This window comes from Ranitomeya variabilis, chromosome 4, assembly GCF_051348905.1.
Source record: "Ranitomeya variabilis isolate aRanVar5 chromosome 4, aRanVar5.hap1, whole genome shotgun sequence".
In the NCBI taxonomy this organism is placed as follows: domain Eukaryota; kingdom Metazoa; phylum Chordata; class Amphibia; order Anura; family Dendrobatidae; genus Ranitomeya; species Ranitomeya variabilis.
Window position 1 is genome coordinate 183,524,574 of NC_135235.1, and position 17,130 is coordinate 183,541,703.

General features: G+C 44.5%; 1 protein-coding gene across 1 annotated transcript in view; it reads left to right on the forward strand.

The window, feature by feature from the left end:
- The window catches only part of LOC143770135 (sulfotransferase 2B1-like), a 207,197-nt gene that overhangs the window by 178,670 nt on the left and 11,397 nt on the right, over nt 1-17,130 (forward strand). The window contains exon 6 of the mRNA XM_077259456.1: nt 16,444-16,624. Coding sequence (XP_077115571.1) covers nt 16,444-16,624 — 181 coding nt within the window. The remainder of the gene's footprint in view (nt 1-16,443; nt 16,625-17,130) is intronic.

The window sequence follows — 17,130 nt, forward strand, 5'->3', positions numbered from 1 at the left end:
CGATGTCAGGATTCAGCTTCGCAGGTTCCAGTCGTCGACACATGGAAACTTCACTCATATGCGATTTTCATACTCATGGTCCTGTGACAACGAGCTTCTCTTCTGCTTCTCTCAGTTTTTCACTGAAGATTGGGAGCTTAAGGGAGAGGAGCTCGTCGGTACATGACTAAGTGTGAAAATCGCATACGTTCTGGGGGGGGCGCCAAACTCGGGAACAGCCCCGGGCGGCAAAAGCTCTAGCTACGCCCCTGGGAAGGATGCATGCACCGCGCTCCATCAGGCCGCGGTGCACGCTGATATTGGTAGTTCTTTGATGGCCTGATAAGCATTGGCGGCAGTGGTGAGCGGCAGGGAGCATGGACTACATTTCCCATAACTCCCTGCATAGCCGCGCCGTCTGCAAGCACGTACGGCTCTCGCGGAATTATATTTCAAAATATGTGGCGTTTACGGCTCTCTTAGCCAAAAAGGTTCCTGACCCCTGTCTTAAGACATCAGCCAGGAAGCAAAAGCTTGGCCAGAAATTGGTCTTCCAAATGGACAGTGACCTAAAGCATACTGCCAAAATGGTAACAAAGTGACTTAAGGATAACAAAATCAATGTTTTAGAGTGGCCACCACAAGGCCCTGATCTTAATTTTTTTGAAAATTTGTGGCCAAAGCTGAAAAGGCCGGTGCGAGAAAGGCGACCTACAAACCTGGATCAGTTACACCAGTTTTTTCAGGAGGAATGGGCCTAAATTCTGACCCACTATTGTTAGAAGCTATTGGAAGGATATCCCAAATGTTTGACCCAAGTCATTCAGTTTAAGGGTAATGGCACCAAATACTAATGAAATGTTTGTAAACTTTTGACTTTACAGTAAGTAATAAAAATGCTTTAAACTATTCTCTTTCTCTCATTATTCTGGCATTTGGCAAATATTAATAATTATGGTAATCCTAATTGACCTAAAATGGGAAAGGTTTATTCTGATTTGACATCAGATATTGAGAAAAACATGCATATGTGTCTTTTTATAGTGTATGTAAACTTCTGGTTTCAACTGTATATATTGTGAGGGGGTCACTGGCGCAGTATGTGAGGGGAGATACCTTATTTGGTGGATTATAAGACACACTGGATTATAATACACAACCGAAATTTTGAGTATAAAAATAGGAAAAAAAACTTTTTTTTAATAAAATGATGGTGCTTCTTATAACTCATGCGTCTTATTGCTTACCGGGGGTTGTGGCTGTGGTGAAGCGGAGTCTCAGGGTCGCTGCTGGAGGAGGCAAGAGTGGAGCGCTGCTGCAGGCCGCAGGGGGTGTTCAGATGTGTGCTGCTACTGGTGTTTGGTGGTGTGGGGGCTCGGCTGACATTTTGTGAAAGCCCAGAGCCCCCACACTTGCATGGTTTACTATGTGGTGGACTCCAGGAAAATGGCTGCCAGGGGCGGCGCATGCGCAGAAGGAGGAGATCTCCGCACTAAGATCTCGGGAGATGAGATCTCAGCGCTATGTTCAGAACCTCATTCTCGGGATCTTTGGGGGTTCTGTGGGTTGGTCCCACAGCAGTCGGAAAGATGCCCTCTGTCCTATGTATAGGGGATTGCTTTCAAACTTGGTACAGCTCATTTAAGTGAATTAGAATGCATTCCTGTACAGTAAGTAATAACAATCTTTATTTATATAGCACCAACATATTCCACAGCGCTTGTTAAAATATTAAACATAGTTTCTTAACCCCTTAATCCCATATGACGTACTATCCCGTCGAGGTGGGGTGGGCCTTAATTCCCACCGACGGGATAGTACGTCATAGCGATCGCGGACGGGTGTCAGCTGACTAACGCAGCTGACATCCGGCACTATGTGCCAGGAGCGGTCACGGACCGCCCCCGGCACATTAACCCCCAGCACACTGCGATCAAACATGATCGCAGTGTTCCGGTGGTATAGGGAAGCATCGCGCAGGGAGGGGGCTCCCTGCGGGCTTCCCTGAGACCCCCGGAGCAACGTGATGTGATCGTGTTGCTCCGAGGGTCTCTTATCTCCTCCTCCCTGCAGCAGGCCCGGATCCAAGATGGCCGCGGCATCCGGGTCCTGCAGGGAGGTGGCTTCACTGCTCCTGCTCAGAGCAGGCGCCGGGAAGCCTCCAGGAGCTGTGCACGTCAGATCGCTGATCTGACACAGTGCACAGCAAAGAGTCAGATCGGCGATCTTACACAATAACATGATGCCCCCCCCGGGGCAATGTTATAGTGTAAAAAAAAAAATTTTCACATGTGTAAAAAAGAAAGAAAAAATTCCAAAAAAAAATGCAAAAAAAAATATATACACTCACTGGCCACTTTATTAGGTACACCTGTCCAACTTCTTGTTAACACTTAATTTCTAATCAGCCAATCACATGGCGGCAACTCAGTGCATTTAGGCATGTAGACATGGTCAAGACAATCTCCTGCAGTTCAAACCGAGCATCAGTATGGGGAAGAAAGGTGATTTGAGTGCCTTTGAACGTGGCATGGTTGTTGGTGCCAGAAGGGCTGGTCTGAGTATTTCAGAAACTGCTGATCTACTGGGATTTTCACGCACAACCATCTCTAGGGTTTACAGAGAATGGTCCCAAAAAGAAAAAAAAATCCAGTGAGCGGCAGTTCTGTGGGCGGAAATGCCTTGTTGATGCCAGAGGTCAGAGGAGAATGGGCAGACTGGTTCGAGCTGATAGAAAGGCAACAGTGACTCAAATCGCCACCCGTTACAACCAAGGTAGGCCTAAGAGCATCTCTGAACGCACAGTGCGTCGAACTTTGAGGCAGATGGGCTACAGCAGCAGAAGACCACACCGGGTACCACTCCTTTCAGCTAAGAACAGGAAACTGAGGCTACAATTTGTACAAGCTCATCGAAATTGGACAGTAGAAGATTGGAAAAACGTTGCTTGGTCTGATGAGTCTCGATTTCTGCTGCGACATTCGGATGGTAGGGTCAGAATTTGGCGTAAACAACATGAAAGCATGGATCCATCCTGCCTTGTATGGAGCATCTTTGGGATGTGCAGCCGACAAATCTGCGGCAACTGTGTGATGCCATCATGTCAATATGGACCAAAATCTCTGAGGAATGCTTCCAGCACCTTGTTGAATCTATGCCACGAAGAATTGAGGCAGTTCTGAAGGCAAAAGGGGGTCCAACCCGTTACTAGCATGGTGTATGTACCTAATAAAGTGGCCGGTGAGTGTATATTGTTCCTATAAATACATTTCTTTATCTAAATAAAAAAAACCAATAAAAGTACACATATTTAGTATCGCCGCATCCGTAGCGACCCGACCTATAAAACTGTTCCACTAGTTAACCCCTTCAGTGAACACCGTAAAAAAAAAAATGAGGCAAAAACCAACGCTTTATTATCATACCACCAAATAAAAAGTGGAATAACAAGCGATCAAAAAGACAGATATAAATAACCATGGTACCGCTGAAAACATCATCTTGTCCCGCAAAAAAGGAGCCGCCATACAGCATCATCAAACAAAAAATAAAAAAGTTATAGTCCTCAGAATAAAGCGATGTAAAAATAATGATTTTTTCTATAAAATAGTTTTTATCATATAAAAGCACCAAAACATAAAAAATGATATAAATGAGGTATCGCTGTAATCGTACTGACCCGAAGAATAAAACTGCTTTATCCATTTTACCAAACATGGAACGGTGTAAACACCTCCCCCAAAAGAAATTCATGAATATCTGTTTTTTGGTCATTCTGCCTCACAAAAATCGGAATAAAAAGCGATCAAAAAATGTCACGTGCCCGAAAATGTTACCAGTAAAAACGACAACTCATCCCGCAAAAAACAAGACCTCACATGACTCTGTGGACCAAAATATGGAAAAATTATAGCTCTCAAAATGTGGTAACGCAAAAAATATTTTTTGCAATAAAAAGCGTCTTTCAGTGTGTGAGGGCTCCCAATCATAAAAATCCGCTAAAAAACTCGCTATAAAAGTAAATCAAACCCCCCTTCATCACCCCCTTAGTTAGCGAAAAATTAAAAAATTAAAAAAAGTATTTATTTCCATTTTCCCATTAGGGTTAGGGTTAGGGCTAGGGTTAGTGTTAGCGTTAGAGCTAGGGTTAGGGTTGGGGCTAGGGTTGGAGCTAAAGTTAGGGTTAGGGTTGGGGCTAAAGTTAGGGTTAGGGTTGGGGCTAAAGTTAGGGTTAGGGTTTGGGTTACATTTACGGTTGGGATTAGGGTTGGGATTAGAGTTAGGGGTGTGTCAGGGTTAGGGGTGTGGTTAGGGTTACCATTGGGATTAGGGTTAGGGGTGTGTTTGGATTAGGGTTTCAGGTAGAATTGGGGAGTTTCCACTGTTCAGGCACATCAGGGGCTCTCCAAACGTGACATGGCGTCCGATCTCAATTCCAGCCAATTCTGCGTTGAAAAAGTAAAACAGTGCTCCTTCCCTTCCGAGCTCTCCCTGTTGTGAACTCTGTTTTCGGGCTCCCTCTTGTGGTCACAGGTGGTATTGTGTGAGTTTGGTTTTTGGGCTCCCCCTGGTGGCTTTGTTTGTTATCCTGCGGATCTGTGGCTGGATCAGTTGCCTCGTTATGCACTAGGGAGTTTCCTATTTAGCTCTGCTTCACCTCCACTTGTTGCCGGCTGTCGATGTATTCATTGCTATTCTGATCTCCCCTGATTATCTTCGTTTTCAGTCTCTTCCGGAGAAGCTAAGTTTCTGTTTGATTATTTTTTGCTCATCAGTCTGCAATATGATTTCAGTGTATGATGAGTTTAGTCCAGCTTGCTAATATGTGAGTTCTTGCTGCTGGTAAGCTCTGGGGTATGGAGTTGCTTCCCCCACACCGTTAGTTGGTGCCGGGGCTCGAGCAATCTCTGCGTGGATATTTTGCTTTTTTGGGGGGTTTTCTATTGACCGCACAGCTCCCTTCCTATTTTCTGCTGTCTAGTGTTAGCGGGCCTCATTTGCTAAATCTATTTCATCTCTGCGTTTGTGCTTTCCCCTTAACTCACCGTTAATATTTGTGGGGGGCTTTTCTATATCTTTGGGGTCATTTCTCTGAGGCAAGTAAGGACTTAACTTTCCCTCTAGGAATAGGTAGTTTCTCTGGCCGTGAAGAGACGTCTAGGATTTCCAGGTAATGTTCCACGGCTGCCTATAGTTGTTTGCGGATAGGATCAGGTTGCGGTCAATCCAGATACCACTTCCCCAGAGCTGGTCGTCGGTTTAGTTACTTAGCTAGTTAAACTTGCGATCCTTGCCACTAGGATCACAACAGTACAGCCGGCCATAAAGTGTTAATTGCATGGCAGAAGCAGGAGAAGAGAAGCCTTGAGGAATTTTTTTTTTTTTTTTTGCTGCCGTGTGTCTAGCTGCTGTGTGTCTAGCTTCTCTCCTCCTCTTAATCTTGGTGTGGCTCTGATTTCAGCTGCTGACATGGATATCTAGAGTTTGGCCTCCAGTGTAGATCATCTTGCTGCAAGGGTACAAAGTATTCAGGATTTTGTTGTTCACAGTCCTATGTCAGAGCCTAGAATACCTATTCCGGAGTTGTTTTCTGGAGATAGATCTAGGTTCCTGAATTTTAAGAACAATTGCAAATTGTTTCTTTCTTTGAAACCTCGTTCCTCTGGTGATTCCGTTCAGCAAGTTAAGATTATTATTTCTTTCTTGCACGGCGACCCTCAAGATTGGGCCTTCGCATTGGCGCCAGGGGATCCTGCATTGCTCAGTGTGGATGCGTTTTTTCTGGCCCTTGGATTGCTCTATGAGGAACCTAATCTTGAGGACCAGGCTGAAAAAGCTTTGTTGGCCCTCTCTCAGGGGCAAGATGAAGCAGAGGTGTATTGCCAGAAATTTCGGAAATGGTCGGTGCTTACTCATTGGAATGAGTGTGCCCTGGCTGCAAATTTCAGAAAGGGTCTTTCTGAAGCCATTAAGAATGTCATGGTGGGGTTCCCTACGCCTGCAGGTCTGAATGAGTCAATGACTCTGGCCATTCAGATTGATCGGCATTTGCGGGAGCGCAAACCTGCGCACCATTTGGCGGTGTCTTCTGAACAGACACCTGAGTCTATGCAATGTGATAGAATTCTGACCAGAAGTGAACGGCAAAATTATAGACGGCAAAATGGGTTGTGCTTTTACTGTGGTGACTCAGCTCATGTTATCTCAGCATGCTCTAAGCGCACAAAAAAGATTGATAAATCTGTCACCATCGGTACTTTACAGCCTAAGTTCATTTTGTCTGTTACCCTGATTTGTTCCCTGTCATCTTACCCGGTTATGGCTTTTGTAGATTCAGGTGCTGCCCTGAGCCTGATGGATTTGTCATTTGCCCGGTGCTGTGGTTTTGTTTTGGAGCCTTTAAAATTCCCTGTTCCACTAAGGGGTATTGATGCTACACCATTGGCTATGAATAAACCTCAGTACTGGACGCAAGTGACCATGTGCATGACTCCTGTTCATCAGGAGGTGATTCGCTTTCTTGTTCTGCATAATTTGCATGATGTTGTCGTGTTGGGTCTGCCATGGTTGCAGACTCATAATCCAGTCCTGGATTGGAAAGCAATGTCTGTGTCAAGTTGGGGTTGCCAGGGAAATCATGGCGACGCTCCTGTGGTGTCAATTGCTTCATCCACTCCTTCTGAAGTCCCTGCGTTTTTGTCGGACTACCAGGATGTATTTGATGAGCGCAAACTCAGTTCTCTACCTCCTCATAGGGATTGTGATTGTGCTATAAATTTGATTCCTGGTAGTAAGTTTCCTAAGGGACGACTTTTCAATTTGTCAGTGCCGGAGCATGCTGCTAGTTATATAAAGGAGTCTTTGGAGAAAGGACTTATTCGCCCCTCCTCCTCCCCTCTGGGTGCGGGATTCTTTTTTGTGGCTAAGAAGGATGGTTCCCTGAGACCTTGTATTGATTATCGCCTTCTAAATAAAATCACGGTCAAATTTCAGTATCCTTTGCCATTGTTATCTGATCTGTTTGCTCGCATTAGGGGGTCTAGTTGGTTCACCAAGATAGATCTTCGTGGTGCGTATAACCTTGTGCGTATTAAGCAGGGTGATGAATGGAAAACTGCATTTAATATGCCCGAAGGCCATTTCGAGTACTTGGTGATGCCTTTTGGACTTTCTAACGCTCCTTCTGTCTTTCAGTCCTTCATGCACGACATCTTCCGCGAGTATCTGGATAAATTTATGATTGTGTATCTGGATGATATTCTGGTCTTTTCTGATGATTGGGAGTCCCATGTTAAGCAGGTCAGGATGGTGTTTCAGGTCCTGCGTGCCAATGCTTTATTTGTGAAGGGCTCAAAATGTCTTTTTGGAGTCCAGAAGGTTTCTTTTTTGGGTTTCATTTTTTCCCCTTCTACTATTGAGATGGACCCAGTCAAGGTTCAGGCTATTCATGACTTGACTCAGCCTACATCTGTTAAGAGTCTTCAGAAGTTCTTGGGTTTTGCTAATTTTTACCGTCGCTTCATCGCTAATTTTTCTGGTGTTGTTAAGCCTTTGACGGATTTGACCAAGAAGGGTTCTGATGTTACTAATTGGTCTTCTGCGGCTGTGGAGGCCTTTCGGGAGCTGAAGCGCCTGTTTTCCTCGGCTCCGGTCTTATGTCAGCCAGATGTCTCTCTTCCTTTCCAGGTTGAGGTTGATGCTTCTGAGATTGGAGCGGGGGCTGTTTTGTCGCAGAGAAGCTCTGATGGCTCTGTGATGAAGCCATGTGCTTTCTTTTCAAGAAAGTTTTCGCTTGCCGAGCGGAATTATGATGTCGGTAATCGGGAGTTGTTGGCTATGAAGTGGGCATTTGAGGAGTGGCGACATTGGCTCGAGGGAGCTAAGCATCGTGTGGTGGTCTTGACTGATCACAAAAATCTGATTTATCTCGAGTCGGCCAAGCGGCTGAATCCTAGACAGGCTCGTTGGTCTTTGTTTTCCTCTCGTTTTGATTTCGTGGTCTCGTACCTGCCTGGTTCGAAGAATTTGAAGGCTGATGCTCTTTCTAGGAGTTTTGTGCCTGACTCTCCTGGAGATTCTGAGCCGGCTGGTATCCTCAGAGAAGGCGTGATTTTGTCTGCCATCTCCCCAGATTTGCGACGAGTGCTGCAGGAGTTTCAGGCGGATAGACCTGACCGTTGTCCACCGGAGAGACTGTTTGTCCCAGATAGATGGACCAACAGAGTTATTTCCGAGGTTCATTCTTCGGTGTTGTCAGGCCATCCTGGAATATTTGGTACCAGAGATTTGGTGGCCAGGTCCTTTTGGTGGCCTTCCTTGTCGCGGGATGTGTGTTCCTTTGTGCAGTCTTGTGGAATTTGTGCTCGGGCTAAGCCTTGCTGTTTTCGTGCCAGTGGTTTGCTGTTACCTTTGCCTGTCCCGAAGAGGCCTTGGACGCACATTTCCATGGATTTTATTTCAGATCTCCCTGTCTCTCAGAGAATGTCTGTCATCTGGGTGGTGTGTGATCGTTTTTCTAAGATGGTCCATTTGGTGCCCTTGCCTAAGTTGCCTTCCTCCTCCGAGTTGGTTCCGCTGTTTTTTCAAAATGTGGTTCGTTTGCACGGGATCCCTGAGAATATTGTTTCCGACAGAGGATCCCAGTTTGTGTCTAGATTTTGGCGGACCTTTTGTGCTAAGATGGGCATTGATTTGTCTTTTTCGTCGGCCTTCCATCCTCAGACAAATGGCCAGACCGAGCGAACTAATCAGACCTTGGAAACCTATTTAAGATGTTTTGTTTCTGCTGATCAGGACGACTGGGTGGCTTTTTTGCCATTGGCCGAATTTGCCCTTAATAATCGGGCTAGTTCTGCTACTTTGGTTTCGCCTTTTTTTTGTAATTCGGGGTTTCATCCTCGTTTTTCCTCAGGTCAGGTGGAGCCTTCTGACTGTCCTGGAGTGGATCTTGTGGTGGATAGGTTGCATCAGATTTGGGATCATGTGGTGGACAATTTGAAGCTGTCACAAGAGAAGGCTCAGCGCTTTGCCAACCGCCGTCGCTGTGTGTGTGGGTCCCCGACTTCGCGTTGGGGACTTGGTGTGGTTGTCTTCTCGCTTTGTTCCTATGAAGGTCTCCTCTCCCAAGTTCAAGCCTCGGTTTATCGGTCCTTATAAGATTTTGGAAGTCCTTAACCCTGTGTCATTTCGTTTGGACCTCCCAGCATCGTTTGCTATTCATAATGTGTTCCATCGGTCGTTGTTGTGGAGGTATGTGGTGCCTGTGGTTCCTTCGGTTGAGCCTCCTGCCCCTGTGCTGGTTGAGGGAGAATTGGAATACGTGGTGGAGAAGATCTTGGATTCTCGTATTTCTAGACGGAGGCTTCAGTATTTGGTTAAGTGGAAGGGCTATGGTCAGGAGGATAATTCCTGGGTTGTCGCCTCTGATGTTCATGCGGCTGATTTGGTTCGTGCCTTCCATGTGGCTCACCCTGATCGCCCTGGGGGTTTTTGATGAGGGTTCGGTGACCCCTCCTCAAGGGGGGGGTACTGTTGTGAACTCTGTTTTCGGGCTCCCTCTTGTGGTCACAGGTGGTATTGTGTGAGTTTGGTTTTTGGGCTCCCCCTGGTGGCTTTGTTTGTTATCCTGCGGATCTGTGGCTGGATCAGCTGCCTCGTTATGCACTAGGGAGTTTCCTATTTAGCTCTGCTTCACCTCCACTTGTTGCCGGCTGTCGATGTATTCAGTGCTATTCTGATCTCCCCTGATTATCTTCGTTTTCAGTCTCTTCTGGAGAAGCTAAGTTTCTGTTTGATTATTTTTTGCTCATCAGTCTGCAATATGATTTCAGTGTATGATGAGTTTAGTCCAGCTTGCTAATATGTGAGTTCTTGCTGCTGGTAAGCTCTGGGGTACGGAGTTGCTTCCCCCGCACCGTTAGTTGGTGCGGGGGCTCGAGCAATCTCTGCGTGGATATTTTGCTTAGGGTTTTCTATTGACCGCACAGCTCCCTTCCTATTTTCTACTATCTAGTGTTAGCGGGCCTTATTTGCTAAATCTATTTCATCTCTGCGTTTGTGCTTTCCCCTTAACTCACCGTTAATATTTGTGGGGGGCTTTTCTATATCTTTGGGGTCATTTCTCTGAGGCAAGTAAGGACTTAACTTTCCCTCTAGGAATAGGTAGTTTCTCAGGCCGTGAAGAGACGTCTAGGATTTCCAGGTAACGTTCCACGGCTGCCTATAGTTGTTTGCGGATAGGATCAGGTTGCGGTCAATCCAGATACCACTTCCCCAGAGCTGGTTATCGGTTTAGTTACTTAGCTAGTTAAACTTGCGATCCTTGCCACTAGGATCACAACATCTCCCGTGCTCCCAAACAGGGGTTTACCCCAACATATGGGATATCAGCGTACTCAGGACAAATTGGAAAACAACTGTTGGGGTCCAAGTTCTCTTGTTATCCTTGGGAAAATAAAAATTTGGGGGGCTAAAAATCTTTTTTGTGGGAAAAAATAGATTTTTTATTTTCACGGCTCTGCGTTGTAAACTGTAGTGAAACACTTGGGGGTTCAAAGTTCTCATAACACATCTAGATAAGTTTCTTGGGAGGTCTAGTTTCCAATATGGGGTCACTTGTGGGGTTTCTACTGTTTGGGCACATCAGGGGCTCTGCAAATGCAACGTGACGCCTGCAGACCAGTCCATCTAAGTCTGCATTCCAAATGGCGCTCCTTCCCTTCCGAGCTCTGCCATGCGCCCAAACAGTGGTTCCCCCCACATATGGGGTATCAGCGCACTCAGGACAAATTGCACAACAACTTTCGGATCCAATTTATCCTGTTACCCTTGTAAAAATACAAAATTGGGGGCTAAAGTATCATTTTTGTGAAAAAAATATAATTTTTATTTTCACGGATCTGCGTTATAAACTGTAGTGAAACACTTGGGGGTTCAAAGTTCTCACAACACATGTAGATAAGTTCCATGGGAGGTCTAGTTTCCAATATGGGGTCACTTGTGGGGGGTTTGTACTGTTTGGGTACATCAGGGACTCTGCAAATGCAACGTGACGCCTGCAGACCAATCCATCTAAGTCTGCATTCCAAATGGCGCTCCTTCCCTTCTGAGCTCTGCCATGTGCCCAAACAGTGGTTCCCCCCCCCCACATACAGGGTATCAGTGTACTCAGGACAAATTGGACAACAACTTTTGGGGTCCAATTTATCCTGTTACCCTTGGAAAAATACAAAACTGGGGGCTAAAAAATAATTTTTGTGGAAAAAAAAATATTTTTTATTTTCACGGCTCTGCGTTATAAACTGTAGTGAAACACTTGGGGGTTCAAAGCTCTCAAAACACATCTAGATAAGTTCCTTAGGGGGTCTACTTTCCAAAATGGTGTCACTTGTGGGGGGTTTTAATGTTTAGGCACATCAGGGGCTCTCCAAACGCAACATGGCATCCCATCTTAATTCCAGTCAATTTTGCATTGAAAAGTAAAATGGCGCTCCTTCCTTTCCGAGCTCTGCTATGCGCACAAACAGTGGTTTACCCCCACATATGGGGTATCGTCGTACTCAGGACAAATTGCACAAAGACTTTTGTGGTCTAATTTCTTCTCTTACCCTTGGTAAAATAAAACAAATTGGAGCTGAAATAAATTTTGTGTGAAAAAAAGTTAAATGTTCATTTTTTTTTAACCCCTTCACCCCCAAGGGAGGTTTGCACGTTAATGACCGGGCCAATTTTTACAATTCTGACCACTGTCCCTTTATGAGGTTATAACTCTGGAACGCTTCAACGGATCTTGGCGATTCAGACATTGTTTTCTCGTGACATATTGTACTTCATGATAGTGGTAAAATTTCTTCGATATAACTTGCGTTTATTTGTGAAAAAAACTAATATTTGGCGAAAATTTTAAAATTTTCGCAATTTTCCAAATTTGAATTTTTATGCCCTTAAATCACAGACATATGTCACGCAAAATACTTAATAAGTAACATTTCCCACATGTCTACTTTACATCAGCACAATTTTGGAACCAAAATTTTTTTTTGTGACGGAGTTATAAGGGTTAAAAGTTGACCAGCAATTTCTCATTTGTACAACACCATTTTTTTTTAGGGACCACATCTCATTTGAAGTAATTTTGAGGGGTCTATATGATAGAAAATACCCAAGTGTGACACCATTCTAAAAACTGCACCCCTCAAGGTACTCAAAACCACTTTCAAAAAGTTTATTAACCCTTCAGGTGTTTCACAGGAATTTTTGGAATGTTTAAATAAAAATAAACATTTAACTTTTTTTCACACAAAATTTATTTCAGCTCCAATTTGTTTTATTTTACCAAGGGTAACAGGAGAAAATAGACCCCAAAATTTGTTGTACAATTTGTCCTGAGTACGCTGATACCCCATATGTGGGGGTAAACCACTGTTTGGGCGCATGGCAGAGCTCGGAAGGAAAGGAGCGCCATTTGACTTTTCAATGCAAAATTGACTGGAATTGAGATGGGACGCCATGTTGCATTTGGAGAGCCCCTGATGTGCCTAAACATTGAAACCCCCACAAGTGACACCATTTTGGAAAGTAGACCCCCTAATGATCTTATCTAGATGTGTGGTGAGCACTTTGACCCAACAAGTGCTTCACAGAAGTTTATAATGCAGAGCCGTAAAAATAAAAAATCATATTTTTTCACAAAAATTATATTTTCGCCCCCATTTTTTTATTTCCCCAAGGGTAAGAGAAGAAATTAGACCACAAAAGTTGTTGTGCAATTTGTCCTGAGTACGTCGATACCCCATATGTGGGGGTAAACCACTGTTTGGGCGCATAGCAGAGCTCGGAAGGGAAGGAGCGCCATTTTACTTTTCAATGCAAAATTGACTGGAATTAAGATGGGATGCCATGTTGCGTTTGGAGAGCCCCTGATGTGCCTAAACATTAAAAACCCCCACAAGTGACACCATTTTGGAAAGTAGACCCCCTAAGGCGCATGACAGAGCTCGGAAGGGAAGGAGCGCCATTTGGAATGCAGACTTAAATGGATTAGTCTGCAGGTGTCACGTTGCATTTGCAGATCCCCTGATGTACCCAAACAGTACAAACCCCCCACAAGTGACCCCATATTGGAAACTAGACCCCCCAAGGAACTTATCTAGATGTGTTGTGAGAACTTTGAACCCCCAAGTGTTTCACTACAGTTTATAACGCAGAGCCGTGAAAATAAAAATTTTTTTTTTTTTCACAAAAATGATTTTTAGCCCCCAGTTTTGTATTTTCACAAGGGTATCAGGATAAATTGGACCCCAATAGTTGTTGTCCAGTTTGTCCTGAGTACGCTGATACCCCATATGTGGGGGGGAACCACTGTTTGGGCGCATGACAGAGCTCGGAAGGGAAGGAGCGCCATTTGGAATGCATTCTTAAATGGATTGGTCTGCAGGCGTCACGTTGCATTTGCAGAGCCCCTGATGTACCCAAACAGTACAAACCCCCCCACAAGTGACCCCATATTGGAAACTAGACCCCCCAAGGAACTTATCTAGATGTGTTGTGAGAACTTTGAACCCCCAAGTGTTTCACTACAGTTCACAACGCAGAGCCGTGAAAATAAAAAACCTTTTTTTCCCACAAAACTTATTTTTTGGCCCCCAGTTTTGTATTTTCCCAAGGGTAGCAGGAGAACTTGGACCCCAAAAGATGATGTCCAATTTGTCCTGAGTACGCTGATACCCCATATGTTGGGGTAAACCCCTGTTTGGGCACACGGGAGAGCTCTGAAGGGAAGGAGCACTGTTTTCCTTTTTCAACGCAGAATTGGCTGGAATTCAGATCGGATGCCATGTCCCGTTTGGAGAGCCCCTGATGTGCCTAAACAGTGGAAACCCCCCAATTATAACTGAAACCCTAATCCAAACACACCCCTTACCCTAATCCCAACAGTAACCCTAACTACTCCTCTAACCCAGACACACCCAACCCTATTCCCAACCGTAAATGTAATCCAAACCCTAACCCTATCTTTAGCCCCAACCCTAACTGTAGCCCTAACCCTAGCCCCAACCCTAGCCCTAACCCTAGCCCTAACCCGAGCAATAACCCTAGCCGTAACACTAGCCGTAACCCTAGCCCTAACCCTAGCCCCAACCCTAGCCCCAACCCTAGCCCCAACCCTAGCCCTAACCCTAGCCCTAACCCTAGCCCAACCCTAGCCCTAACCCTAGCCCCAACCCTAACCCTTGCCCTAACCCTTGCCCTAACCCTAGCTCTAACCCTAGCCCTAACTCTAGCCCTAACTCTAGCCCTAACCCTAATGGGAAAATGGAAATAAATACATTTTTTAATTTTTTAATTTTTCCCTAACTAAGGGGGTGATGAAGGGGGATTTGATTTACTTTTATAGCAGGTTTTTTAGCGGATTTTTATGATTGGCAGCCGTCACACACTGAAAGACGCTTTTCATTGCAAAAAATATTTTTTGCGTTACCACATTTTGAGAGCTGTAATTTTTCCATATTTGAGTCCACAGAGTCATGTGAGATCTTGTTTTTTGTGGGACGAGTTGACGTTTTTATTGGTAACATTTTCGGACACGTGACATTTTTTGATCGCTTTTTATTCCGATTTTTGTGAGGCAGAGTGATCAAAAACCAGCTATTCATGAATTTCTTTTGGGGGAGGCGTTTATACCGTTCCGCGTTTGGTAAAATTGATAAAGCAGTTTTATTCGCCGGGTCAGTATGATTACAGCGATATATCATTTATATCATTTTTTTATCTTTTGGCGCTTTTATACGATAAAAACTATTTTATAGAAAAAAATATTATTTTGGTATCGCTTTATTCTCAGGACTATAACTTTTTTATTTTTTTGCTGATGATGCTGTATGGCGGCTCGTTTTTTGCGGGACAAGATGACGTTTTCAGCGGTACCATGGTTATTTATATCAGTCTTTTTGATCGCGTGTTATTCCACTTTTTGTTCGGCAGTATGATAAAGCGTTGTTTTTTGCCTCGTTTTTTTTTTTCTTACGGTGTTTACTGAAGGGGTTAACTAGTGGGGCAGTTTTATAGGTTGGGTCGTTACGGACGCGGCGATACTAAATATGTGTACTTTTATTGTTTTTTTTATTTTATTTAGCAAAAGAAATGTATTTATGGGAATAATATATATTTTTTTTCTTTATTTAGGATATTTTTTTTATTTATTTTTTTACACATGTGGGGAATTTTTTTTTTAAACTTTTTTACTTTGTCCCAGGGGGGGACATCACAGATCATTGATCTGGCAGTGTGCACAGCACTCTGCCAGATCTGCGATCTGCTGTGCAGGGCTGCAGGCTTACCAAGTGTCTGCTCTGAGCAGACACTCGGTAAGCCACCTCCCTCCCTGCAGGACCCGGATGCCGTGGCCATCTTGGATCCGGGACCTGCGGCGAGGAGGGAGGTAGGAGACCCTCGGAGCAACGCGATCACATCGCGTTGCTCCGGGGGTCTCAGGGAAGCCTGCAGGGAGCCCCCTCCCTGCGCGATGCTTCCCTATACCGCCGGTACACCGCGATCATGTTTGATCGCGGTGTGCCGGGGGTTAATGTGCCGGGGGCGGTCCGTGACCACTCCTGGCACATAGTGCCGGATTTCAGCTGCGATATGCAGCTGACACCCGGCCGCGATCGGCTTCGCTCCCCCCATGAGCGCGGCCGATCGCGTATGACGTACTGTCCCGTCGGTGGTCATACGGGCCCACCCCACCTCGACGGGATAGTACGTCAGATGTCAGGAAGGGGTTAAACATTCCAAAAATTCCTGTGAAACACCTGAAGGGTTAATAAACTTCTTTAATGTGGTTTTGAGCACATTGAGGGGTGCAGTTTTTAGAATGGTGTCACACTTGGGTATTTTCTATCATATAGACCCCTCAAAATGACTTCAAATGAGATGTGGTCCCTAAAAAAAAATGGTGTTGTAAAAATGAGAAATTTCTGGTCAACTTTTAACCCTTATAACTCCCTATCAAAAAAAAATTTTGGTTCAAAAATTGTGCTGATGTAAAGTAGACATGTGGGAAATTTTAATTATTAAGTATTTTGCATGACATATCTCTGTGATTTAAGGGCATAAAAATTCAAAGTTGGAAAATTGCGAAATTTTCAAAAATTTTGCCAAATTTCTGTTTTTTTCACAAATAAACGCAAGTTATATCGAAGAAATTTTACCACTATCATGAAGTACAATATGTCACGAGAAAACTTTGTCAGAATCACCGGGATCTGTTGAAGCGTTCCAGAGTTTTAACCTCATAAAGGGACAGTGATCAAAATTGTAAAAATTGGCCCGGTCATTAACGTGCAAACCACCCTCGGGGCTTAAGGGGTTAAACCATCTGTGATGGAAAGGAAAGTTTGCTTATTACTTGCACTTTAATGTGAATTATACACTATATTTGGGTGTAAATAAATGTCATTTTTTCAGGATCTCCGTGGCTGTGTGGTGAGAATCTGCAAATTCTTAGGACAGAATTTAGATGATGCACAGATTGACTTGGTTGCCGAACATTCAACCTTCAAAGCCATGAAAGAAAATGCAATGTCAAATTGGAGTCAACTTCCAGCTGAAATACTAGACCTAACAAAAGGATCCTTCATGCGTAAAGGTAACTTTTATTCTTCTAACATATTGCATTAATTAATTAATTAATTTAAATTAGTGTAAAACACTTTGAAAAGTTGCAAAATTTTTGGGTAGAGAGGAGTTGTACAAAAATGTTTTCACACCAGATTGAATCAGCTACGCCAAAAGGAGCAGAACCGAGCTAGAATGGGTCCTGGCAACCTCATTAAAGGGAACCTGTCACCCCGTTTTTTGAAGATGAGCTAAAAATACCGTTAAATAGGGGCAGAGCTGGGCGTTACATTAGTGTCTTTGTGTGCCTTTATAACCTACCTAAGCTGCCGAAATACCTTTGTAAAGTCGCCGTTTTCTGCTGTCACTCACGCTGGTCTGGTCATATGGGTGTGGTGACAGCGCTGTTTCTCCCCCAGAATCCTGCTCATCATTACGTTGATGGCGTAGTGGTGTGCGCATGTCCAAAGCGAAGATCACTGCCCAGGAGATTCAAAACAGCGCGGTCTTTGCTATTCGCCGTTTACCGGTGGGCGC